This window comes from Lathyrus oleraceus, chromosome 3, assembly GCF_024323335.1.
Source record: "Lathyrus oleraceus cultivar Zhongwan6 chromosome 3, CAAS_Psat_ZW6_1.0, whole genome shotgun sequence".
Lineage (NCBI taxonomy): Eukaryota > Viridiplantae > Streptophyta > Magnoliopsida > Fabales > Fabaceae > Lathyrus > Lathyrus oleraceus.
Window position 1 is genome coordinate 524,504,335 of NC_066581.1, and position 27,179 is coordinate 524,531,513.

General features: G+C 34.2%; 1 protein-coding gene, 2 long non-coding RNA genes and 1 other non-coding gene across 6 annotated transcripts; 2 read left to right on the plus strand and 2 right to left on the minus strand.

Moving 5' to 3' along the window:
* Nucleotides 1-2,055: 2,055 nt before the first annotated feature.
* Nucleotides 2,056-3,733, minus strand: LOC127128646 (phenolic glucoside malonyltransferase 1). Its single transcript, XM_051058016.1, has one exon. It carries the CDS (start codon nucleotides 3,562-3,564, stop codon nucleotides 2,149-2,151), a length of 1,416 nt encoding a protein of 471 aa, XP_050913973.1. The 5' UTR covers nucleotides 3,565-3,733; the 3' UTR covers nucleotides 2,056-2,148.
* A 2,473-nt stretch (nucleotides 3,734-6,206) lies between these two features.
* Nucleotides 6,207-8,046, plus strand: LOC127128647 (uncharacterized). Of its 3 annotated transcripts, XR_007805989.1 has the most exons (4): nucleotides 6,207-6,414; nucleotides 6,505-6,652; nucleotides 6,948-7,002; nucleotides 7,614-8,046. It is a non-coding gene; the product is annotated as an uncharacterized LOC127128647 (long non-coding RNA). The 3 variants fall into 3 exon arrangements; XR_007805987.1 differs by having other exon boundaries at nucleotides 6,208-6,414; nucleotides 6,948-8,046; XR_007805988.1 differs by having other exon boundaries at nucleotides 6,505-8,046.
* Nucleotides 8,047-16,186: 8,140 nt separating this feature from the next.
* Nucleotides 16,187-17,817, plus strand: LOC127128648 (uncharacterized). The gene is made up of 2 exons (XR_007805990.1): nucleotides 16,187-16,631; nucleotides 17,197-17,817. It is a non-coding gene; the product is annotated as an uncharacterized LOC127128648 (long non-coding RNA).
* Nucleotides 17,818-26,132: 8,315 nt separating this feature from the next.
* Nucleotides 26,133-26,239, minus strand: LOC127133553 (small nucleolar RNA R71). The gene has a single exon (XR_007807514.1). It is a non-coding gene; the product is annotated as a small nucleolar RNA R71 (small nucleolar RNA).
* Between the last annotated feature and the right edge of the window lie 940 nt (nucleotides 26,240-27,179).

Here is a 27,179-nt window from a genome sequence, read left to right on the forward strand (position 1 = left end):
TTGTAGGGGATTTTAAGTCAACACCATATAAAATGGGAGACAACCTTGCAGGGGACACCACCAATACTAAGCACTGTTGGGTATGGGGGAAAAGCTTTTGTAAGAAGATGGAAGTCCGCTGGGGTCTCAAGTCACAATAAAAGGTAAAACTATGAGTGAGGAGAACCAGACGCTCTACTAGGGATTCCATCCATAAAAACATCTTTTTGGGGCTTCACTAGGGATATATCAATCTGCCAAGACAACTCAAAGTCCACACGGGGACATAAAGATCAGCAAAAACTTCCTCAAAAGGAAAACAATAGTCATCCGACTCTTCTTGGAGATTGAGAAATAAACCAATTCCAAGGCACTAAACAGATCCGCTGACTCACGCAATGGAGAAGTTGTCACAGCTATGCAACACGCAAGTAAATGCGTTGGGAGTTTGGAGACCAAATAAAGGTTCTCAGGTAAATCTAGGGTTCAATCACCAATACACAAACTGGGGGAATGCAATAACATGAACACCTCAGCTAGGGAAAGATGAATTGTAAAGGGAACAAATCATCAGCTCAGCTGAGGATGATAGATTGCTTGGGGATGAACAACACACTGTTGTGGATGTAAAGCTACCAAACCACTGCTCGGAGAAGACCAACAATGCTTCACATGTTAAGACTTACCGTCCTCGAGATTGCTGTTGACGTTCCTTTACACTTTTGCGAGACTCCATGGTAGTCCGCAAATGGCGAGACTCCATGGATCTTTTATAAAGTTTGAAAATGGTAATTTATATGGAAAATGGCTACATTGAATACAATGAACACTACTCTCCCCTCCAACTTCAAAATCCATTGTATGCTTGTCTATGGTAAGAGCATCCAATTTCAAGTATCCATGCATCAAAGCACTTTGCAAATGAAACGCAAAGAAAATCCTCTTCACTACATGAACCATTAGTCTGAACTGCATTTGCTGAACTACTATTGTCTGACTTGTTTGGACAACCCTATTCCAATGGCTAATTTACTTGCAACCATAACATTATGTTGTTTTTCTGTCCTTGGACTTGAACTCATTTTTCTTTGCGGAACCTACTGCCTTAGCCTTTCCTTTACACTTTTGCGACATTGTGTGTGTTGCAAAAGGGTAAAAGAAATAGAATCCAGCGTGATTGTTTCCTTCCTGTATGTGAGAGTGGTAGCCAAGTGATTATAAGAGTTTGGTAAAGAGCACAACAAAATAATGGCTTTATCCTCATTAACATTCACACCAAGACGTGTCAAATCAACAAAGATGTAGTTTGAAGCGTTGACTTGAGCCTGCAAATCGCCTCCTTCCTGCATCTTCAGTCTATAGAGACGTTGCTTCGTGAACAATTTGTTCATGAGCGTCTTGGACATGTATTGGCTTTCCAATTTATCACAAACATCCTCTGGAGTTGTAAGGTCCAGGATATGATTCATCATGTCGTCAGAAAAACACAAAGTCTTGTCAAACATGCGACCTTCTCCATCATCTCGTTTCTATCAATGTTTACAAATTTAAATAAAATAAAATAAAGAATACCACGTCATTCGCCATCTGATAAAAAAGTTCTCTAAATTAAGCATTTCCCATTAAAATATCAACTCTTATCTTTCTAACTTTTGCTCCACTTTTATTTGAGCAATGTTATTCTTACCTCCATAATATACACCAATACTTACCCTAAACATCGTATAATATAACATAAATATAAAATTTGTGATTAATAAATTTCATTATTGCATTAATTATAAAAATATAAATTATTAATTATATATTTTTCTTATAATTCATTTACCATGTTTAATACTTCATTAACCAATAAATATCATAATATTAACCATGTTCTGGTATTAAAATGTGAAATATAATAATCAATTTTAACATTCTATAATATTTCATGTTTTAATGTTATAGTCTTTACACTCTATTATTATATTTTATATTTTAATGTCAGAATTTGATTACTAAATATTAGTATAAGAATAAATATTGTTTTTTTAATTTTGTTAAAAAAGACTAAAACTAACTCAAACTCAAAAGACAAATTCAAAACTTAGTCATATTATATGCATTATTCGAGCCACCTATGCATATAGAGAGATTACTCAATCACTATACTCGAGGACTTCATCTAATCTAATTCCTACCTAGTCCTTCAAGAAACAAATTTCTAAAGAGATCCATTACATCTTTCTTAAGAACTACTCCAACTTCAACTCCACCATTCCCATCTTTGCTTTCTGCCAAACCAATTGTTAAACCTCTATCAATCGACACTATCTCCACCTTTTCCGGCCTTCCCCAACCAAAATCAATCTCATAAACACCAAATCTATTAGAACCCGCCAATCCAATTACTTCGATCCCTTCATTTGGCATAGGAGTAAATTTATCAAACCCATTTTGATTCACCATCTTTATTTTCTCATGCATGCTCTTTGCAACTAAAAAATCACCATCTTCTTTTATGAAATCCAATGGCTGTGTATCAATGATAATCCCCCAAACACAGTTTCCGAAATAGTTTTTTGGTATTGGTGGCTCTAACCTTCCTCTGCAATCTACTGTGAAAACAAAACCAAACTTCTCTTTCTCTTTTTCTACCTCATGAATAGCTTTTGCAATACAAACAAGTGAATAAGCACAAGTGAGAATAAAAGAAGATAGAGTCTCTGGCTTCGGCTTTGATTCATTTGTATCCATTATTTCCCATTTCGATAACACCCTTTGCTTTATCTTATCCAAATCTTCACGCGTGAGCTTGAACGTAGCACGAAGAGAGTCGAGTTTTGGTTCGAAAGCGAATATCTTCAAGCTTCGTTGGTTTGGTTTTTCATTTGGGAACATCTTGGTTGCCATTTCATTCAAATTCTCTGTGAATTTTGCTTGAAGTTCATTTGGGTCTTTGATGATTTCCCTGTTGAATAAAGGCATTAACTCTGGTAACAAAGTTGGTGATTCTTCTTCGGTTTTAATCATTTTGTTGCATAGATAAGCCCAAGCTTTGATGAACATTGTTGAAGATTTTCCATCTAGAACTGCATGGTGTGTGGTGATTCCAATAGAAAAACCACTTTTTGGAAAAAGGGTTATTTGAATTGAGATAACAGAAGCAAAAGAACCTGTTGATTCTAAATAGGGTATAAGAGAACGAGACAAGGAAGCTTCTTGTGGTGAGTTTTCAATGACATGGTTGAAATCCAAATCAGATTCTGCAATGAGCAATGAAACTGCATCATCATTATCATTGGGATTGAATTGGATGAATGGTTTTGAAGAATCCGAAGGCCAAACGACTTTACCAGCTAAAGGGAGAAAGTGTTGAAGGGTTAAAGAGAGTGAAGATTTGAGATTTGGAACAATTTTTTGAAAGAAGAAAGAGGGGTGTGATTGTGAATTTGGGAGGGTGTAGAAGAAAACACGTTCTACTGGATGGAACCTTAGCCAAAATATATCAAAGTAAGTGAGAGAGATTGTTGTTGTTTGGGATGAAGATGGAGGAACAACTTTGAAGTGTTCGTGGATTTTAATGTTGTTGTTGGAAGACATCATGTGAAGAAGTGTATGTGTTGTTTGAAGGAATTGAGGGAAGGTTTGTTATAAAGGAAAAAATAAGAGAAAGAGTTCAAATTGATAAGAGTGTTAGAAAAATGAATAGTAATGCCATCGGTGTTTCGGTGTTAAGAAATAAAGGAAGAAGTGAATTGTTGGGGGAAATTTTTATGAATGCAAAGAAAAAAAAAAACTATTATGAAAGTTATTTGCCGACAAAGGCAAAGTTATACACGGCTTTTACTTTTGTTTGTTTTATTGTGTAAGAAAGCTATCTCATTGGAAATGTTTCCAATTAGTGCAAAGTGACAAAATCTGTTCTTTTCACAAGAATAGTTTAGAAATATTTTAGGCCAAATATCTTTTGAAATATTCTGGGCTTAATGGTCCATATCTTTGCATCATCTCTTTCTTGTGGATAGGAGAGATGTGGCAAAGACATGCCCTTAAAGTTTAAAATATTTTTCTTAAAATTTGTGTTAATTATTTTTTTAAAAAAATTAAAAAATTAAATTAAAATTATTAGTTTATTTTTTAAATACGTATTAATTAATAATTTAACCTAATCATCACCATCACAAGGTATTTAAATTCTTTTAATAAAAATATTAAATTTTAGAATAGGAGATAAAAAATTAAAAATACGGAAATAAGTGGACCAAAAGCATATTGAAATGAAACTTAAAAGAAATACTAAACTTTAAAATGGGACACCTACAACTATTTTTTTTATTTAAAAAAAGTGACTTAAATATAAAGTTTGTCACTAAAAACATTATAGTTGTATATCGCAACTATGAGGCATTGTCTGTTTTGAGTGTGAGAATTTTTACGGTTTTGATTTTTAGCCTTAATTTTCAAATAATGTTGGATTTTTTTTGCCAGTCTAGATCATTTTTGTACAAGAAATAGAAATCGGTGGATATTGCACAAAAGAGAGTTCTGATGCCGTATATTGGGCTTCCGGTAGAGGCGGGGCGATATATGGATATGTAATGTTAGCACTCTAACATTTAAGTCTTTGAGTGAGTGAGAAAGTAATTTTTACGTGTGAATGAGAGAATATCTAAAATGACGTGTGTTATGTTTTATAGAGTGTGATGGGTTAGAATCATGTTTATGAGTTTATGTTTCGAATCCCAGGCAAGAACTATACTTTATGTTTTTATTTCTTTAAAAGTAAAGTCTTTGAAATTTTGTTTCTCAATGTTTTTATTTCTTTAAAAGTAAAGTCTTTGAAATTTTGTTTCTCAGGGGATATATGTTTGAACTCGATGCTTTGACATCTGATTCAACAAGATACACCAAAACTACTACAATAACAAGTAATAGATGATGGAGCAAAAAAGTAATAAATAACACAATCAATTGTTTACCCAATTCAGTGAATCCACGCCCACGTATGGAAGTAGAAAAATATTGTAGACAGACTTTGATCAATTTTAAATTTTTGTTGATTTTTTTGTATAAGAAAATCCAATATTTTTCTTCAATGAATAAATCAAGATGATATAGACATTTAAATACTCAAGTGTTTCTTTAAATTTAAAATGATACAGACACTTATAAAAATAATAAAAATGTTCATGAAAAAAATGTTTTTGAATTTGAAAAATTCTTTAATTTAATATAAAAGATATAATCCAGTTAAAGTTCTAAGTTCCTCTCCCTCCCACGACCCATCCAATCTATTAGTGGATATATCGAGCACAAATAGTGAACTGAGCTAGAAGATAAAAAAAATGTTGGAAAAGGCTCTAATACATTTCATATGCAAATACACTCTTAGTAAGAGAGATTTCAAATATTTTATTTATTGAAAAAAGTTTATGATAGTTGGGTTTTTTGAGACTCCCTAGACTAAGCAAATCTCAAAGAACAAAGAAAATTTATTGAAATACATATAAATTATACTCCTTCCGTCTCATAAAAAGTATTTCATTTGCATATTTTTTCTATCTCAAAATAATTGTCTTTTTATAATACCAATGCAGTATTCATTATTATTTTTCCACTATCGTACTCTTATTTATTAGTTTTTACTTTATTCAATCATTTTTTTAACTATAATTAATAGGGTTATTCTAATAAATAATACTAATTTTATCATCAAAATCAACACATCTAATCATTTTCTTATAAACCGTGAATTGTTCAAATCGGACACTTTTATAAAACGAAGGGAGTATAATTTTATTTTTTTTGCATATCAACAATGGAAGTTGAACTCACACTCTTGTAAGACATGAATTAACTCCTTATCATCTAAACTAACTTGATTGACAAATAGATTTAAGCATTATCATCTAAACTAACTTTATTGACAAATAGATTTAAGCATGAGTATAAAACATTGATACAACTTATAAGACAATGTTAATTAAGTTCTATTCAATTTCCACAAGGTTGAATGCAAACTCAGAACACAAACTCAAGGTTAGACTAAAGCAAATCATGTAATTTAAGAGTTTCTTTGGACAAGGAAAATCAAAATTCATATGAATTTCAAATTCCATGACATTATATTTCTCCTTATTATTGAAATATATTGTTTAAAATGAAAAAATCAATTCCCACCTAACACATACTACTATTTGAATTTCATGGTCACACCTAACACATACTTCTATTAAAACTAATATGATAGATTACATGACAACATTCAATTATTTCAAGTGTCCACTACAACTTGATAAAACCAAAGTCACTAATCATTTTACAAACCACCATAAGAACAATTTGATGAACTTAAAGCTTAATAGACTACTTTTGCCCCTTTTCATTTATGATTTTCAATATGATTGATTTTGTCTACAATCCACTTTAATATTTATTGCAATTCTAACTACGGTAATAGCCACAATTCGTCTTATTCTTCTGTGTTTCTTCTTATTCTCTTCTCAATAATCAATTTTCAAAAATCTAAGCCTATATTTTCAGGTAAGCTCAACAATCCTTTCTTGCGTCTTCTCATAAATCATCAAGGAAATTGCTTCAAGTCATGTGAATCCAAAGAAAAAACTAAAGAAATTGTTTCTTCTCATAAATCGTTTGGCATTCTCTTAATCAAAGAAATTGATTTTCAGAGGTAAGCTTTTCTATCAATTAAGATTCATGTGTTATTGAATTTTATGTGTTTCTTTTCTTCCTCTGATTCAAAATTTTGATTCGCTTCTTGGATTCATCATTTCGATCCGACACTTGTGTTTTGATCTTGCGCTTCGATACAACGCTTCGGTCTGACGTTTTGATTCAGAGCTTCGTTTCGACATTTCAATTCGTCGCATAGATTTTGCTTTTCCCGTTTCATGTGATTTTTAATAAAAATGATTTTAGGCCATTCTTTTCTTTTGATGAATAATCTTAACTTATTTTTGATTCAGGTGACACTTGTGATATATCAGGTTGTTTCTGGCTCATGGGTTAGTGGTATTACAGGTTCAATTGCTTACAATTGCTCTAGTCTAACATGAAAACCAGTGAAAAAATCATTCTTTATAGCTTATTAGTATGGTTGAATATAACTTAGTCGTTATCGAATTTTATTTATTCCAGAAGAAAAAAAATATCGATGAAATCCTTAAAAGAAAAGAGAATGATCGTTGCAACAAAATCATGATTTAAGAATCGATTATCTAAGGAGAAGATATTTAGTACCTTTTACGTCCGTTGTACTCAATTGAAACATTTTAGTTAGATTTGTAATTAGAATGTTAACTAATGTTATTTATTTTAATTTTTGGATGATAAAAAGTGCAAAAAGGAAGAGAAAATGGTCACTAAAAGATTTTTATTAGGGTGCTTGGCGAGATTATGAGTCTCATTCCTACGTATCCTCAAGTACAATGAGGAATTCAAAACTACAAAATTCTTTATAGCAAATGTTTGTTGGTTGGTTGATTTTGTTGAACGGTAAAACGCTGCTCGTAGATCTAGACTTACGACGTTTGTTTGTATGATATTAGAACAAATTAAACAACATTCTTTTAAAAGTGGTTCTCGATTGCACAACGTCACAAAAATAAGTTTGATGTGTTGAATATTTTTAGGAGAATGAAGAATATTCGGCAGGACCAAAACGTTTGTCTCGGGGCTGATTATTCGGAGTTTTCAGAGAATGCGAGACTCTAATGTTCATTTTTCATTCAAAGTATTTATGAATTTTGGTTGCGGAGAATAAAGTTCGATAAGACCAAGACGTGTGCGTCAAGGCCGATTGTTCAGGGTTTTCATAAAATGTGAGACTCCAATGTTCCTCTTCTTTCGATTTTATTGTAAAAAAAAATTTATTGTTATATTAATCAGAAAAAGATTTGATTCAAATCGATATATGATTATTCGAGGGAAACAAGTTTTTGGAAATTACCGCAGAAAAACAAACCTTTTTTTTTCTCTTTTTTTGTTTTGAACCCCATCTTATATTCATGATGTAAAAGTCAAAACAAGTGTATGAATTTCTACTTAATTCTATTTATACCAAAACTGAACTCTTTGGAATAAACAAACATGTTGATTTATTTCTACTTACATTATGTGTGGAAATGATTCAAATATTTTGTTTAAATGGTTACATTCAAAACATGAATGTATGGACTTTAAAGTATAGAATGACATGATAATGGGATGAGTTTTAAGAAGCCAAACTTTGTTAAGCTCAAAAGAAAAAAGAATGTATGGACTTTAAAATATGAAATGATATGATAATGGGATGAGTTTCAAGAAGCCAAACTTTGTTAAGCTCAAAAGAAAAAAACAACTTTGGTTAAAAATGAGAATGAAACCTTAAGGTTTTGATTTATAATGATGGTTAACTTCAAATTCAAGTGTGATGTATAGAATATATGATGAATGGGATGAAAATGAAAAGAAATAATAAAAATAAAAGTGTTCCTAAAAAATACAAGTAGCATAGTTTAAGAAAGTGAAAATGCATATGAAAGATGAAAGGCTTAATGCAAACATGAATTAAAGCTCATTAATTAGCTTTCTACCACACTGTGTCATAACAAACGACTTTCACCAGCATAATGACCTAAACACAATCTAGCCTCTTTATTGAAATTGAAAAATGATAATGACAAACGCAAAATGTATGAAGTGGATCTAGCTATGTGTTTAGAACAGTCAAATAGATGGTACCAAACAAAGTGGTTATGATGTGTAGTTTATAGTAAAAGATTTAAGGTGGGAAATTAAGGGTGTGATAACTGCCCCTATTTAAATATCTTCCATCGTATAATAAGAAAGACGACGATCTTCATATGATTGTATTGGAAGATAGTTAAATATTAAAGGTCCAAATTTTCTCCCTTGAATGTATGAAATGCAATGGTGTGAGATGTTATGAGCTTGCTGAGGATATGTAATGCAGACTCTTTGGGGCTTACAGAGATGACCAGTGACTAAGTTCTATTCGGGAATGAAAAATAAGGTAAGGTGAAATGACTCCCTAAGGATACTTTGAGAAAAAATGGTTAGTTCTGGCTTCTCACGGAATCAAAGGTGGATTACGGATTTTTACGTAACAGGAAAGGGTTTTGGCTTCTCACGGAACCAAAGGTGAAATACCGATTTTTACGTAACATGAAAGAGTTCTGACTTCTTACAAAATAAAAGGTAATTTACTAATTCTCACGTAACGAGAAAAAAAGTTTCTGGATTCTCACATAACAAAAGAAATGTTATGGATTCTCACATAACAAAAATGACAAGTTACAGATTTCCACGTAACGAAAAGAAAAGGTTTCAGATTCTCATAGAACAAAAGATAGATTATGTATTATCACATAATCAAAATGAAAAGTTATGGATTCTCATAGAACAAAATAGAGGTTATGGATACTCACATAATCCAAATGAAAAAGTTACAGATTCTCGCGTAACGAAAGAAAAGGTTCTGGATTCTCACACTACAAAAGAAATGTTATGGATTCTCACATAACAAAAATGACAAGTTACACATTCTCACTTAACAAAAATAAATAGTTATGGATTCTCACATATAAAAAGATAGGCTATGGATTCTCACATAACCAAAATGAAATAAGTTACGGATTCTCACGTAACGAAAAAAAGGTTCTGGAATCTCACAAAACAAAAGACGGGTTATGACTTCTCACATAACCAACAGGTTGGTTTTTGGATTCTCAAAGAAAGTTTGAATAGTATCTGGTGATTCACGAATCCAAAAGCCAATTACAGATTCTCACTTAACAAACATGGTGGGTTCTGGCTTCTCACAAAATTAACCAAAATAACATCTGGTAATAAAAGAAACGGAAATCCAGAAATACATCCGAAAGACAGAGACATCCAAAAATACATCAGATAGAAGAAATAATTTCTGGAAATACACCAAAATGACAGACACATCAGACAAAACATCAAGTAAAAGAAAAGAATTCTGGAAATACATCAGAATGATAATGGAATATCTCGAAATACATCAGATAGGTAGACACATCTGACAATACATCATATAAACAAAAGAAAAATTGATCCTTACGAAAAAATATCTATTTTGTTAGGCCCCAACTGAGTTAGATTTTGGCAAAAGGGTAAAATTTGACAACAACAAGATTCATGTGACAAATGAATTATGCATGATCTATGATGTATGAATGCTTGCAATGTAAAGATTGGGTTAATGTGCCAGGCACAAAGGAACTTTGGTGTGGTTTTGAAATCTTCTTGACTCCCCGAGATGTGGATCTTTGCTAAATGCTTATGTAGATAGATGCTTCTGGGCAACCCTGTCTAGCCTATCGATCATGTATCAGGATGACGATATCTTTGGAAGGTTCATTGGCTGAGCCCCCGCGGATATTCTTCTTGTGGTAATCTAAGAGTGTGTTAAGACTTTATTGTCTTTTGAGAAAACATTGATTTTAATTTAACCATTTCAAATGTCAAAGCATTTGCGTATCTTAGTATGTTTATTATTTCTTAGTTTCAAAATTATATCATAAAAAATAAATGAAATTTTGCAAAAGAAAGAAAACAAAGAAACACAAATGGAAAGAAATTGATAAATCAAACTTTCGTTCATAAAATGGTAACACACAAAAGTGTAGCTCCATATGGGATATTATAAAAGGAACGAACTGAAAATGGAAACGAGAATGAGGTTTACATTGAATCACAATAACCACTACTTTCCCAATAACCGTCAGTCATTAGAACATTGATTCTGAAGAGAGCAATTGGATTAATCCTTCATGCTTTTGGTTCTTCTACATCGACCAGTCTTTCCTGATGCAGTATCTTTGTCATTTTTTAAAACATCTCTAACTTATGTCTGGATCATTCTTTTGGATTTTCAATCCATCGAGATGCTCTTTTTTGCCTAAGTCTCCCTTTTGGGTTTTTAACTTAGCTGTAGCGGTAAATTCATGACCATCAAACTATGGATAAGTTGAACGTCAATAAAACTAGAGTTGCCACCGCGCTTTTATTGTTTCCAAAGGAGAAGGGAAAAGTACGAACAAAACCCAAAGATAAGAATTTTTCAAATCAAAACTAATAAAATTCTAGAGATTACAGGTAAGGGGGTTGGTTACACAGAGGGAAGGTGTTAGCACCCAAAGTGTCCTACGTACTCCTAGTGAACCCTTTTTTATGTGTGTATATGTTTTTGGTATAAAAGATGTTTGAGAAAAAATAGAGTGTGGGGATGAGAAAAGAATCCATTGATTATATTTTTGTGTTTGACAAGACCTTCGGACTTGTGCCTACATACCAACATGAGAATGAGGGATCAAAACCTCGTAGTTCATGGTAATAATTTCAAAATGAATGAATTGCTTTTAATCAGAAGTTTAATTGAGAAGGGCACAAAGGCCAAAAAAAATTGAATGAAGTTGTTAGTTCTCGTCTTTTGAAATTTTAAGTCAATATGATTAAGTTTATTTACAATTTTGATTTAAGAAAGAGTTTGAAAATTCAATGGCATAAGGCCAAAGTTTCTGATTATTAAAACAAAGTCTAAGTTTGAAATGACAAGTAAAGAAAGTTTTTGAAAAAGGGAGAGATTTTAAAATTTAAGAAGTGAGAGAAGATGAAGAGGCTACCCTAAGCCTAAAATTAACAGTTAAGAGTTGAAAAGATCTGACCAATGGGATGCAATCCAACAGACAAGAATGTCATATAGGAAACACACTTTCCCTTTGGACTTTGAATCAAGCAATAATCAATCAAGAAATTAGCAATATCAGACATCATGAAGATCAAGGCATCAAATAAAGATAGCCACATCTAAGCAAGCAAATCCCATATCTAGCAGTCTTCTTTATCTTCTTATGTTCCAGATGAAATACTCCTTAATCAACTCAAAATAAAGCATTAGACACAAGATCAAAATAACAGTTTACATCAAGAAAATGTAGCAGATGAATTCAAATAAATCCCAAGACTTGCATCAGATGAAGGCTCAGTTCATAATAACTTGGTCTCAGAATGTTGGCATTGGCCAAATCCTTTTTGCATAGCGAATGTTGCCTAGTTCTAAGTCCAAAAGTTCAGATCAAGCTCAACAGTCCACCAAACATTTTTTTAGGGTTTTTGTTTTTTATTAAGTATTTTAAGGTCCTAAGACCACAAGCACAATCAAAATTCACAAACAGTATATACAATCACAAGATATGGCTCAAATGAGCAAAGTGAAAATGACATGAACATAAACAAGTTTAATGAAATGCAAATGGCAATGAATGACAAATGACTAGAAATTAAATTGCATAAAGTAAGTGACTTGGAAGTAAAGCAATATTAGCAATAGTTAGTCAAATGTTAGTTAAGTGTTAGTGGTGTTTTGCTTTTTAATTGATTAAGTCATTCTTTGGAGAATACTCAACTATCCATTCACAAGCATGGATCCTTGAACCAAGACATCTTCCATAGGAAGGAAAAAAGGCCATGTTTCCACACAATACCATGAAGAATGGGAGACTTACAATATCACTTACTAGAATTCTATGCATTTAGGGTTAAATTTAGCTCTATGTTAAGCAATCGTAATTAGACTTATGTAGAAAACACAAGTATCTGAGGCCGAGCAATAAAAATTTAGGTGTTAATGCTGAAGCTAGCGGAAATATACTCGAACATATCGCATGCTCGAACATACAAAAGAGTCGCTATCGAACTTTATTTATCCCCAAAGGGAAGGGAAAACATCGATAAAACCCGGGGGAAAGAGATATGATGGGTAAGGAAGTCGGTTATGCAAGGGGAAGGTATTAGCACCCCAAACATCCATGGTACTCCATGTGAACCATTTTGATTGTTCTCGCTCGAATAGGTGTGATATCTACAGATTACTCGCGAAAGAATGGGAAAGGAAAAGAAATAGACAAAGTGCTCGGTGAGGATTAGGGCCCCCATGCCTATGTATCCTCATAGTGCAATGGGGAATTCAGAGCTTCGTAGTTCAAGGAACTAGAGGCGGGAGATGGAAAGAAGTGTGATAGAAACTATGGTCTGAACCATAGGACAATGTTTTGAGCTCCAACAAGGGGTGAAAAGATGAACCTAAGAGTAAACAGGTATGAACCAACAAGTGAGGGCCTACAGTGCTGTATCACTATATTGGAACAACCAAAAACAAGAGGAATTAGGTGTTCGGGTCAAGGGCCAAACAACTCTTGGTTCACAAGGAGGTACAAGACGAAGCACAAAGGTACAATATATTTGGCTAAAAGAATAAGTATATAACATGGAGTGAATGGAGGTAGAATATGAGTGCATCATGGAGATGAATGGAGTGAAGTGACCAAAGTCACAAAATCAGAGGATTTGGTAACAAGTGACTTAATAAGTATTGTTTGAAATCGAAAGGTGAAAGTATATTGGAATCCATAAGAGAAATGAGATTTCTACCATAGAGGGAAACATCGTTAACCGATATACGGATTAGCAGGCCGCCACTATAGGGTGTTAGCTAAAAAAGAAGGAATTAAATGTTTGAGGTTGTTTACCCAAACAACTCTAGGTAGAAAGGCAGACTACATTAGGTGTCCTAAAAAAGATGTATATGGAATTCCAAAGAAAGTGTATTTAGATGTCAAAGAGACAGTATGTCACTGGGTGAACGATTTATGACCGAAGATAGGTAATGAATAGTGAAATATATGGATGATGCTCTAAGGCGGAGGAGGAATAATTAGAAGTATCCTCGCCAAGGATTCTCATCCTCGTGCCTACGAATTCTCATTGTGCAATGAGAAAGTTAGAGCAATCGTAGTTCGGAACTACGAGAAGGGAGAGAGAGAGAGAGAGAGAGAGAGAGAGAGAGAGAGAGAGAGAGAGAGAGAGAGAGAGAGAGAGAGAGAGAGAGAGAGAGAGAGAGAGAGAGAGAGAGAGAGAGAGAGAGAGAGAGAGAGAGAGAGAGAGAGAGAGAGAGAGAGAGAGAGAGAGAGAGAGAGAGAGAGAGAGAGAGAGAGAGAGAGAGAGAGAGAGAGAGAGAGAGAGAGAGATGTTTGTCTAAGCAATAGGGACTCACAAGATAAACATCAAGTTAAAGAAGGATTGCAGTATTGGAGTGCAAGGAATAATGTATCACTTGCTGGGGAATCAATAATTCGAGATCAAATGAGGACAGTATCTTGGATCCAAGATAAGGATAGACTCTTAATCGAAGAGCAAGGTAGGCATTTACCAATACGTGGACTAGTAGGCCGCCACTATAGGATAAAGCCAAAAAGAAAGACTGAACTAAGTGTTTGGGTTGAGGGCCAAACAACTCTTGATTTATGAGATGGACTGTCATTAGGACGTCGGAAAAGGATAGACAAGGAGTCCAATAAGTAATATGATTGATCTCAAAAGATGGTAATGATTGAGTGAATGGATATGGATAAATAGGGTAGAGAAGATGGATTGATAAATAAGATAGCTCGCGAAGAAACTGGGTTCTCCTGCCTATGTACCCTCATTGTGCAATGATGGAAATCAGAGCTTTTGTAGTTCGACCCACTAGGGCTGAAAAGAAATTGATTGGAGGCATGAAGAAATGAATGATTGAAATTGAAGTGATTTGAATAGGTTGAATGGATAGGCTTGATAGTTACTGGATGAGAATCATACTAAAGTCTATGGGTAAAGGTTGATACGATAAGCAATGAGCCAAACGTCTCGCACCCAAAGATATCCAGAATGAGTGTAGGAAAGCTCCAGTCTCATTCCTTCCTTACAACTTAAGGCTCATGGCATGTAACTCTCGTCTTAAATTTCAAGTGGAGAGAGAAGAGTCTTTGTAGTTGTTTCTCGCAATGATGATGAAGACCTTATCAATCGTTCGATCGAATTGCACTAAAGTCTATGAATAGAAGCGAATACGATGAGCGCTGGGTCATACGTCCTATACCCAAAGATACTCAGAATGGGGGTAGGAATACTCCAGTCCCACTCCTTCTCCATTACTTAAGGCTCGTATTGTACAACTTGATTCATGATTGATAAGTTGTTGAAGTCCTTACTTTAGTTGCTTTTTATTTGTGAAAAGAGAGACTAATCAATCGTATGATTAGAATTATGCTAAAGTCTATGAATATAGGTGAATACGATGAATGCTGGGTAATACGTCCCATACCCAAAGATACTCAGAATGGGGGTAGGAATACTTCAGTCCCACTCCTTCTCTATTGCTTAAGGCTCGTGTCACACTCTTCTAACTTTGATTTAACAAGTGTTGAATATGCCACCTTTGATGTGCTTGAATAATCTGCTGCTTGGTATCACTAAGGATACCTTGATCGAGAATCTGACTTGAGGCCTTGAGCTCCACAACTTAGAAGAAAAGTCTTATTAAGTGACCAAGGGTCTTTTAGTCACTCAATTTGGACTGTGAGATTATACAAGTTCAAAGGATTTAATCGATCAAAATTGCTTTTGATCGATTTAATCATGGGTTTTATTTTGGTTTTAGGGAACTAGGTTTAGATCTAATCAAAGTTAATAATTGTTAGAAACTGTCCTAAGGGACCATGCATTGATTTAAAATTTGTTGAAAATTCTAAGTTAGAAGTCCTAAGGGAGCATGTACATGTTCGTAAAAAATATTGATTAAAAATCCTATGCATAAGTCCTAAGAGAACCTACAATTGTTAGGGAATGATTAAATCCTAATCTCACATTCTAATCCTAATGGGATCATGTCAATTTATCACTAAAATAACGAAATAAAGTTCATAAGGGAAAATTGATCATTTACAAAATATCCAATTAGGACAAAAAAATTTACTTCTAATTAAAACCTAAAAATTGATTAAGTTCCAAAATCTATGCTAACCTAATGTTTAGAAATTAACTAAATTCTAAAATCAAATAAAACCTAATTTTAATCTAACTTAGATTGTATGCTAATTCCATAATGTCTCATTAAAACCTAAGAATCCAATTAAATTCGAAAAGTCTTATTTAAATTCTACAATTTAATACAATCCTAATTAAAATTTTAATTTCTATTAATCCTAAAGTTCTAAAATTCTAATTAACCTAACATTAGAAAATGGCTAAAATCTATAATCAAATAGAATCTAACTAAACCTAAATAATTCCAATTAAACTATGCTAAACTCTAATTAGAAAACCATACTAAACCCTAATTAAATCCTAAATTCTAACTAAAAACTCTAAAGCTTAATTAGGAAATCTAAGAATCTTATAACCCTAAAAATCAATAACCTAATTAACATTTTACTAACCTTGATTAAGCCAAAAGAACTTGATTAAATCTATAAAAAAAAGAGGGTGTAAAACCTGGTAATTGATGTACAACAAATGTGTTTAGGCCCGGGAACCGTAGGATTTTCCTTCTCCTTTTTCGTTTTCTTCTGGTTCTGAATCTTTCTCCCTTTCAGTGCGTTCGTTGAGTTTATTGGATAGAAGTGGTTGATGCGGAAGGTTGATAATGGATGAAGGTCAAACTCGGTTATGCCGTCAATAGCATTTCTGTTTTTGTGCAGGGTTATGCAGAATGAAGTAGGGTCAAAGATCTGCAGGGTGATGAAAATTGTGAAACAGAATGGAGATTGGAAACTGAAGAAAAAATCCCAAAATGAAGAAAGAAGGTTAGTCTTTATAGTATCTCTCTCCCCAAAACAGTTAGGAATTCTGTTAGAATTCGGTTAGTTAGGTTGTTAGATTTGCAAAAAAGTTTGTTAAGTTAGTTGATTTTCTGTTACGCTGTTTTTTCAGTTTCGGTTATCTGTTGAAGGTGTTAGAAGAGGGAGTTTGTTAAAAAATACAGTTGGAAGAATTCTGTTAGATTATTAGTTAGCAATTAGGAAGTCTGCTGTTAGAATAAAGGATGGTTAGTTGGAGTGGAAATCAGAATTGAAATGAATATTGCATTTCTTATCGATTCCTGTTCGGGGACGAAAGGCGTCGGCTTATTAGTGAACTGCTTTGTGCATTATTAGCAACTTGTTCTCTAGGTGTTAACTTGGTTATAATTCGGGGCGCCGTTAATCCTGTTTCCATGAAGTGTCAATTGGTTTGGAGGGTTAACTGGAGTCAGTTAGGTTGAAATTTTGAAGATTTGAAACTGAAGAGAGGGTGTTAATTTTGGTGAATGTCCTGCTGGTTTTGTGTTGTGTTTTGTTAGAACTGATATATTCTTGTTTGATTTTGCAGGTTTTCTTGGCGGTTTTCCCTTGGCAGCAACATATGGTTTTTTTACGAAAAGTGAGACTATGTAGAACCCTTACCGGTACGGTGCTGAAGGTAATTCATGAGAACTCAATGGATTCTCTCTTAATTGTCTTGGAGTGTTGTGAGTTATGAATAGCGGCATTCATGTCATGCGCGACAAGCCGAGATCCCTTTAAGCTAGGCAACAAATTCACTCATTGAAAGTAGAGCAGGTCTCAAAATTGGCCATGTTTCTTCCACTGCATCAGCACATGTCTCTTATGAATTGGGAAACATAAATGAACTTGGGTTGCACTTTGAATCCATCCTCCTTTGGAATTTTGTGTAATCCTTTCTGCAAGTGGAAAAGATGTATTAAAAGGAAACATACCACTCCACCTTCACCGCCCAATGTACAATTCATACAAACATGTGATTATGTTTTGGTGTTGTATGGAAATGATTATGGGATTGAATTGTAATTGGAGATGTTAATTATATGCACATATTTATTTTGTAGAACAAAGTTTGTGGGTTTATGAATTGGATGTTTATGTATGGATGATTAATGGTTGAATTTGAATAATGGTTTGTGAATGCAAATAGAAATTGTATTAACTTGAACATGGTTTAAAGTGTTACAAATCGAATTGGATGGTGTTTGATTTGGTTTATGGTTTGGAATGGAATGATGGTTGAATAGAAACTGGTAACTTGAATAAAATGTTTGGATTTTAGTAATTTCAAAGGCTTATGATTCATGATAAAATCGGTTGACTTTGGTCAAAGTTGACCAAAAAGTCAACTGTTGGCCAAAGTCAACAATCAGTCAAAGTTCATTTTTAAATCATTTTCTCATGGAATGGACATTGTGATGAAATGCACCTGATTTTGGATGAATGTGACTTGATCTTAATGCTTGGAATTGAGTCTGAATACTTGAAAGGACTTGAAATGATCATGAATCAAGACTTGACTTTGAATGAACTTTAGCAAAGTCCAACTTGACTTATGAATGAATTGAATCCTTTTACTCCATGGAATCATAAGTACTATGAGCATATGATAACACATGAACAAAATGGACCACGTCACATGGCTGCACCAAGAACACATTCCCTTATTAATCACAAAGGATCAATGACAAACAATGGACCAAAATATCGATGCGCCAATGTAATCCCGAATCAATGTCTAAACGCCCATGAACTTGAAAACACCATGGGTTTAGAATCAATGGATTGGAGTGGCCAGGTATAATGCACACCTGTGTATACTTGAGTAAAACCTCGAACTAGATGAAATCTCAACCATGTAGGCATGTGGATTAACTGGATAATTCCCATAGTCACGTGGAGTATTTGATGATGGATGATGCATGATGTGATAGCCTAACACCTCCCCTTGATGAATTAGGGTTTCAAACAAACTCTTAGGTGAAAAGTCAAACCAATAAGCGGCACAAGGACCAAGTCCCCCTGATTAGGGCTTCAGACACAATACAAAGTTCCATAAGCTACACCTCAGATCATAGGCCCAGAATCAGGGTTTAGGAGTCAATGTCAGATATCCACAAATTCATACACAAGATCCCTCAAGATCAAGAATTAGGGTTGGGTGTCATGGTTAAGGTCCCAAAGAGTCAAGCTATTAAGGTTTCGACCCACATGATGAGCAATACCATAATCCTCAAGCAAAACCTTTGTTTGCATTGACCACATCCTTTGAACTTATGATACTCGTTATCAAATGTTAATCATGGATGAATAATGAAGATGAATGAGACATGAATGAGGTTAGATGGGTATTAGGCTACATGTTAGATGAAAAGCAAAAAAGGAGGGAAAATTTTGGGGTATGAAAAATGCATGTTAGAGATTTGGTATAATGAACCAAACTCCTAAAACATACCACACACTAAAAGAGAAGATCAAGAGGGATGAACCTATCTCATTCATACTTGTATTGGTTTATCTGACACCAGGTCATTGATGAACCAATTAGCCTTAGGATATTTGAGATTTCATTGGTCAATGAAAGGAATGGGAAAGAATAAGGATGAAAATGAAGGGGGAGGGGAAGAGAGAAACACAAATTGGTCATGGGAGGAATTTTATCAAATTAAAAGCATTCATTCATTTTGGGAGATGAAATGTACATTTCATCAATCCCCTAAATACAATGATTTTAATCCAACAAAAGTCAAATCAACCTTGACCAATGCCCAAACAAACAGTCAAACATCACATGACCATAAAAATGGCTTAACATAATTTGTACATAATTAACCAATTAAAAATCAAATTAAAAATCAAATTAAAAATACATAAAAATCCAATTTAATTTGGTCAAAACCTAAAACTTCTTCAAAACACCAAATAAATGGCCAAGAGATTTATTCTATGTCAAACAAGGTCAAAGGACCTTAGACAAAAAATTTCATCATTTCTGAAATGTCAGAAGTATTTTTAAACAATTAAAAATATGTACAACAATATTTAATTCATGAAAAATATCAAAATTAATCCAAAAATAATTTTTAATTCAGAAAATGAAAGAGAAAAATATTTAAAGATTTTTGGTGAAAGTCCCATATTTTTTGGATTAAAAGTGGAATTACTATGAATTAAATAAAATAAAGCAATTAAACATAAATTCAGAAATTAAAAAGAAATTTAAAAAAAAACAAGGGCCATCAGATCTCCCTCATTGATTGAGGTGGCAGATCTGATGGCCACATGCACGCATTCCATCATCCTCCTTGGTCAATGCAATGTACGTGTGATAATCAGAATGAACGCTCAAGATTAAAACATTTGAATCAGATCAGATGGCTTGGGCTTTGCCAATGCACCACCAGAGCCCTAGCTCCAGTCATCTTCTCCGGTGACCTCCACCGGACTGGTCAAATCTCAACTTAATGGAAAATGAAAAACAAGGACATTATTTCAAAGAGAAAATGCTCAGGAGCTCGAATCTGGCCTCAATTTTCTCCAATTCCAAGTATATAAAAAGATACAAGGATTTTAATTTTGAGGATCATGATCTGAGTTGCTTCGATTTGACCTCAAAGCAACTCAATCTTGTTGCCTACATTGATAGAACATCAGCCAACCAAAAATCAATCAAAATAATTGAGAAATGAGGGAGAATCGAAGAAGAGAAGTTTCTTAAACTTCACCTTCGAGTAGCTTCAATTCAACTTGATCTTGATCTGGATTTACTTGACCCTTCCTCCTCTTGCTTGCAGTAATCAATTGAGATGGAAAAGGCAATGAGTTCTTGGAGTTTGAACTTCAAAACAAAAAGTGAAATTCAAACCCGATTTCAAAGAAATCCTCAACAAATTCTATGGTGTGAGGGTCTGAGTTCTCTTGGAAAATCTTGAGCAAGGTGTTGATGTGAATTCTGAGGCCATGAGCTTGTTTAAATAGGCAAGGGAATTGATCTTTGCACCACTTGAAATTTTGCCAAAATTGGAAACCAAGGTGCATGGATGCATGGGAAATGGTTTGGGCCTAAAGAATTATACAATCCATCTACAATTCATGCACAAAGAGTACCGAGGTTATCACATGGAAGCATGCAAAGAGGAATGATCATTTGAATCCAAATCTTGCTAAAAAAAACCACAAAGGAGCCATGCACAAGTCCCTCAATTTTAGTCCAAATGAGGTGATATTGAACTTTTTGGAAAGGTGAGATCAAGGGGAACAACTTTCATGTTTAACACTTTTTCATTTGAAGCTTGGATCAATATGAATTTTGAGGTGGAAGTTTGGAAAATCAAACATATTTGAAAATTTTCGAAGTACCAAGTCAAATGTTCACTTCTTCCACCTTAAATAACTTTTGCTATGGACTTCAAATGGAAAAAGGTCCGTCACCAAAGTTGTATCTATTACAAACTTCTTAAATTTTGTTACAAATTTGACCTCGTTTGTATTTGGCATGAAGGAGTTATGCATTTTAGAAGTTGAGGAAAATCACTTGTTCAATGGTAATGGCCCAAAATGACCTATAATGTTTCCTCTTCGCACATGCATTTGCAAGTTGAATTTGAACTTCTTCCAAACATAAAAGTTTAAAAGTACATCTTTAATTTGATCATGTAACTTGAATGGTTTTTATCTCATAAAATTGAGTAAGTTATGGTCTTTGGAAGTTGACCTTCTAACTAGGGTTCAGACAAAATGACCTATAATCGTTCACAATAAAAAATGACTTTCCAAGCAAAAGTAGCTATTGACTTCAACAGGAGAGTTGTTTTTAATGTCATAAGGAGTAACTTTTCTCTTGGAATAATTTTCATATGACAACAATTTTAGGAGATAGGGTCTAGGGAACCCCAGTTTTGACTAGTCGACTTTCTCTGGTCAACCCCCATGAACCATCTTGCAAACTTGACATTCTCTTGATATTTGGGACTAATGGAGGATCATATATGTGTAGGATTATTTATAATGAAGTATCCCTTGATATATTTGATCAAATGATGAAGAAACTTGCTGAGGAAGTCACATAATATACCCAGATGAATTTGGGCTTCCAAGGCAAACAAGCTTCAAACTCTTGATGAACTGTTGATCAAGATGATATGTGGGGACCATGGGGGATACATCTATGACGTATAGAGTTAGTTTGAACCATATCTTGATTTATTTCCTTGCATTGAGGGTCTCAAACCCTAGATATGAGCTTGATGAGGCATGGGTGGGCACACACACTACCTACAAAAGCAACAAACTATACATTGACATGTTTTGGTATTTTGATTAGTAAAATAATGGAAAAAAACAAAGTATGATATAATCAAATGTGCTTGGTGATATATCCCAATTCAAACCCAATGAATGAGGGGTAAGGAGGATGCCAAGGTGTGATCCCAAAGCCAATGCAAATGATGAGATAACATGAGGGATCTTGGGGTCAAAATTGGGGTCTTACATTAGCGAGCGAACATATTTTTTATACCTCACCGAGATGGTCTTCTTAACCATATAATTGAGAAAAAATCATTTATTTATCAATCTTTTTTTGTTTTATATCAGAAAAAAATCCATGCGAGGTAAAGCCATTGAGAATATAGTTGTACCCATCATTTGATCTTGCCCAAATATCAAGGATTCGAAGATCTAACATATGATCTTCATGGACTAATTAATTTTTATTTTAATATTCTATGTAAATAATATAATATTCTAGGTAAATATTGTAAACATCACCAAAGGTGTGACAACATGCTCTAAGATAAGTAATTTTTGTTATCACTTTGCATTTGTTTCACAAGGTTAAAAACACAAAAGATGCTTTACTTTATGAGCATTAGCTTATGACCATGCAAGATGAATTAAACTAGTTTAATAGAAATGATGTGCGGGACCTTGTCCCTCATCCTCGAGATCATCAAGTTATTGGCGCTATGTGGGTTTTTAGAAATAAACTCGACAAAAACAGAGCGATAATTAGGAACAAAGCCTGGATAGTAGCTCAAGGTTATAACCAAGAGAAGGGTATTGATCACGAGAAAAATTATGCTTCAGTTGCTAGCCTTGAGGCTATACACCTTTGACTAGGTTAAGTTTGCTCTAAAGAGCTTAAGTTATTTGAAATGAACGTGAAAAGTGCTTTCCTTAATGGATATATTAATGAGGAAGTGTATGTTTCATAACCTCTTGGTTTTTGAAAATCATGAGTATCATAATAATGTTTATAAACTAAAACGAGCTTTGTATGGTCTCAAACGTGCCCCTAAGGCTTTGTATGAGTGAATTAGTAAGTTCTTAATCGATTAAGGATACTCTATAGGGAAGGTAGTTACTACACTTTTCATTAACGATCAAGGAAAACATACTCTTTGAGTTCAAGTTTATGTTAATGATATCATCTTTGGTTCCACTAACATGCAATTAGTCAAGGAGTTTTATAAGCTAATGCACGGCCAGTTTGAGATTAGTCTCATAGAGGAGTTGAACTACTTTCTCGGTCTTCAAATCAAGAAACTCGACAAAGTAACATATGTGTGTGAAAAAATATATTTCAATGATTTTCTAAAGAAAATTGGTATGGAAGATGTAAAATCAATTGACACTCCAATGCCCAAAAATGGAAACTTGGAAAAAGATGGAAATTATAAGGATGTTGACGTCAAGAAGTATAGAGGTATGATTGGATTTCTTCTATATCTTACTGAGTTTAGGCTGAACATTATATTTAGTGTGTGTATATGCACTCGTTATCAACCAACTCCTAAGGAGTCATATTTAAAAGCTGTAAAAGGCATCCATAGATACCTTCATGGTACATATAAGTATGGCTTTGGTATTCCAAGGGAAGCGATTGTAATTTTGTTGGTTATACCGATTCCAATATTTCTGGTTGCAAATAGGATAAGAAAAGTACTAGTGGAACTTGCCACGTGTTTTCAAACTCCTTAGTAAGTTGGCATAGCAAGAAACATGTTTCTGTTGCTTTGTCAACAGCCGAGGCGGAATACATTGCAGTCGGTAGTTGTTGTGCTCAAGTATTATGGCTCAAACAACAACTAGTTAATTTTGTTATTAAACTACAATGTATTCCTATATGTGCGATAACACTAGTGCTATTAATCTAACCAAAAATACGGTGATACCTTCTCGCACTAAACATATCGAGAAACGTCACCACTTCCTACGTGACCATGTTGAAAAAGGAGATGTTGTATTTGAGCATGTTGATAGCAAAATTCAACTTGTAGATATCTTTACAAAACCTATTGCAACTGAACTGTTTCTCAAAATTCGAAGGGAATTGGGCATACTTGATATCTCAAATCTTGCTTAAATGTGATTTTTTGCATGTAATTTATATACTTTTGCTCTAAATTTCCTTGGAAATTCAATCACATAAGAGTGTGATAACGAGAAATTATATCATGTTTTTAGGCTTATGTCGCATGTTATTCGTATTTATTTCAATATGTTTTATCACCTTTTAGTTCATTTTTATTCATTTTGTAGTTATCAGCTAGTTTCAGAGCAGATTCAAAAACAAATTGGAAAAGGAGCAAAAGAAAAGCAAAAGAGCAAGATCTTTCCCATTCTGCCCAATGGCGTTCGCCGTGTGTATGTGGTGTTCGCCATTGGCCTTGTCTGCCACGTCATTCAATAACCAAGGCAATGGCGTTCACCATTGCCCTAATGGTGATCGCCATTATCATGCAGACATTGGTTCTGCGATAATGGGTGGTTTTACGCAATTTTCTCAAACTTATTTTCTCTTCACTTTGCTTGCACGATCAAGGGAAGTTACATGGATGGAAATCTCTATAAATAGTACTCTTTGGGGTGTTTCAAGGTATCCAAGTTGTGCGGAAGCTCTATCGAATTTTCTTCGTAGTCTTAGGCATAAATTTATCTGTAAAAGTGACAATTAATCACATCGAGGGATTCTCACACCTGATTTCCTTTTACTTTCATTGTACTCTTGGATCAAGGACAAGCTTGCCAAAATTTTCAATTCAATTCAAGTTTTCGTTTTCTTTAGTTTCAGGTTTTTACTTCTTTATTGTTTATATTTGTTATTTCATTTACTACATTACATGCCATGTTGTTTTTAAGTTTGGTTGCTTTGATCATTTTTTTTAATTAAAATAATACCTTGTTAAATATCCTTGAGTCCGGCGTATGAGGATCATCGTTACCGAAAAGACTCGGTAGAAACAATTGGCGCGAAATTATTTCTATTTTGGTTTTAGTTTCCAATTGTATGTTTCATTGTTTTTACACGAGAGTGAAAAACAAACTAAGGTTCTAGCCGATAGCGCCAGAGTGTGTGGAAGGAACCGAATAGTGGAAACTAGGCATCGATCTTAAAAACAGCGAGAGCACTTTAGGTATCATTTAGGATCTCATTGGTTTTCAAAATATGATTTCTAATTAAAATGGGCGAGCGAGAGCAAAATCCTGTGGTTAGGAGGTGTGGTTTTAGTCAATAGCGCAAGAGGGTGAGACGGAGTCTTTAAATCAATATTTTCTACGAAACTTAATCTAATCATAATCATCACCCAAATTCTACAAAGTCCACTAGGAACACGAAATCCATATTCCGGTCTCGTTTTATAATCATTTTCAAACCTTTAGCAATTAGCGTTTGTATTTCCGTTCGTATCCGTTTAACCTTTAGTCATAGCTTTGCATTTCAACGATAGATAACATTAGTTTGATTATTAGTCTTCATGGGTTCGACAAACTTTTAAAATTACCCGATAACCTGTATACTTGCATTTATTATCTGACAAACACGTTCGTCGCAATCAAGTTTTTGGCACCGTTGCACGAGATTAATTTAGTCAATATTGTGATTCCATTGTTGCGCAGTATAGAATAAGGAAATTTTTATTTTATTTACCCTTCTTAACATTCAATTGTATACCAAACACTCGCTCACAAGGCGAAAAGCTAGAACAACCAGTTGACAAAGTCGAGCATTTTATTAATTTACAACGCCGAGTTCACAATTTCCGAATTAAGTACAATCTTCCTTTTCCAAAACCAAAATCAGAATATAAACCAGTTATGGCTGAAGGACCACAAAATCGTCCTCTTAAGTATTATGTTGTTCCTTCACAAGAAGATCCACACAACAACATCGCTGCGCCTGCCATCAACTGAAACGATTTTGAGTTGAAACCTTCGTTGTTATCAGCCGTTGAACAAAACCAATTTTCAGGTAGTCCTACAGACAACCCAAACTTACATTTATCAGTGTTTGTGCAGTACGTAGACACAATGAAAGCAAATGGTGTCAGTCCCAAAGCAATTAGACTATGTCTTTTCCCTTTTTCCTTAAGAGATAGAGCTAGAGCTTGGCTCTAGTCTCTACCTTCGAACTCTATAATCACATGGGACGAGTTAAAGAAAGTCTTCTTATCCCGATATTTCCCACCAAGCAAGACGGTTATGCTAAGAGCTTAAATCAACGGATTTAAGCAAAAAGATAATGAATCTCTTTTCGACGCTTGGGAAAGATACAAGGACATGATGAGGCTTTGTCCACACCATGGACTTGAGCAATGGTTGATTATCCATACTTTCTATAATGGTCTTTTGTATAACACTAAAATGAATTTGAGCGCTGCAGCTGTCGGTGCTTTAATGGACAAATCATATGATGAAGCCTATGAACTCCTCGAGAACATGGCTCAAAATCATTTCCAATGGGGAGGTGAATGCACTGCTACCGAAAAACCAACTTTGAAAGGTGGAAATTACGAAGTTAATGGCATAGACCGAGTCAGTGCTAAACTGGATGCACTTACTCAAAAGATCGAAAGGTTAGCCATAACACCAGCAACTACCGTAGCTACTGTAACACGAAACTATGAATTGTGTGGAACTCCTGGGCACACCAATGCTGATTGTCAATTATTGGCTGGTATTCCTACCGACCAAATAAATTACGCTCAAGGAAACCCATATTCCAACACTTACAATCATGGCTGGAGAAATCATCTGAACTTTTACTATAAAAACAACAATGCTCTGTTTCCTCCAAACCTAACACCTTCTATTCCACCTGGTTATCAGAAAGGAGCCCCTGTTGCTCCACAAGCACCTAGAAAGTCAAATATAGAGATCATGATGGAAAACTTTAGGAATGCTCAAGCTCAACAAAACAAAGATTTCACAAATCAAACTGCTCATACGACTGAACTGATGAAACAATTGTCAAGTAAACTTGATGCTACAGCTACCCATAACAAAATGTTAGAAACCCATATTTCCCAAGTAGCCCAACAATAAGCAACAATAGCAGCCCCAACTGGAGCATTTCCTGGTCAACCACAACCAAACCCAAAAGGTCATTCTAATTCGATCACATTGCAAAGTGGGTTAGAATTAGATGAACTGGTTGACCCAAGACTCCAAAACCCAACCATGTATCAAAACTCTGGTAAAGGAACTGAAAAGGTAAACGAACCAACCAATTATAGAAAGGAAAACAAA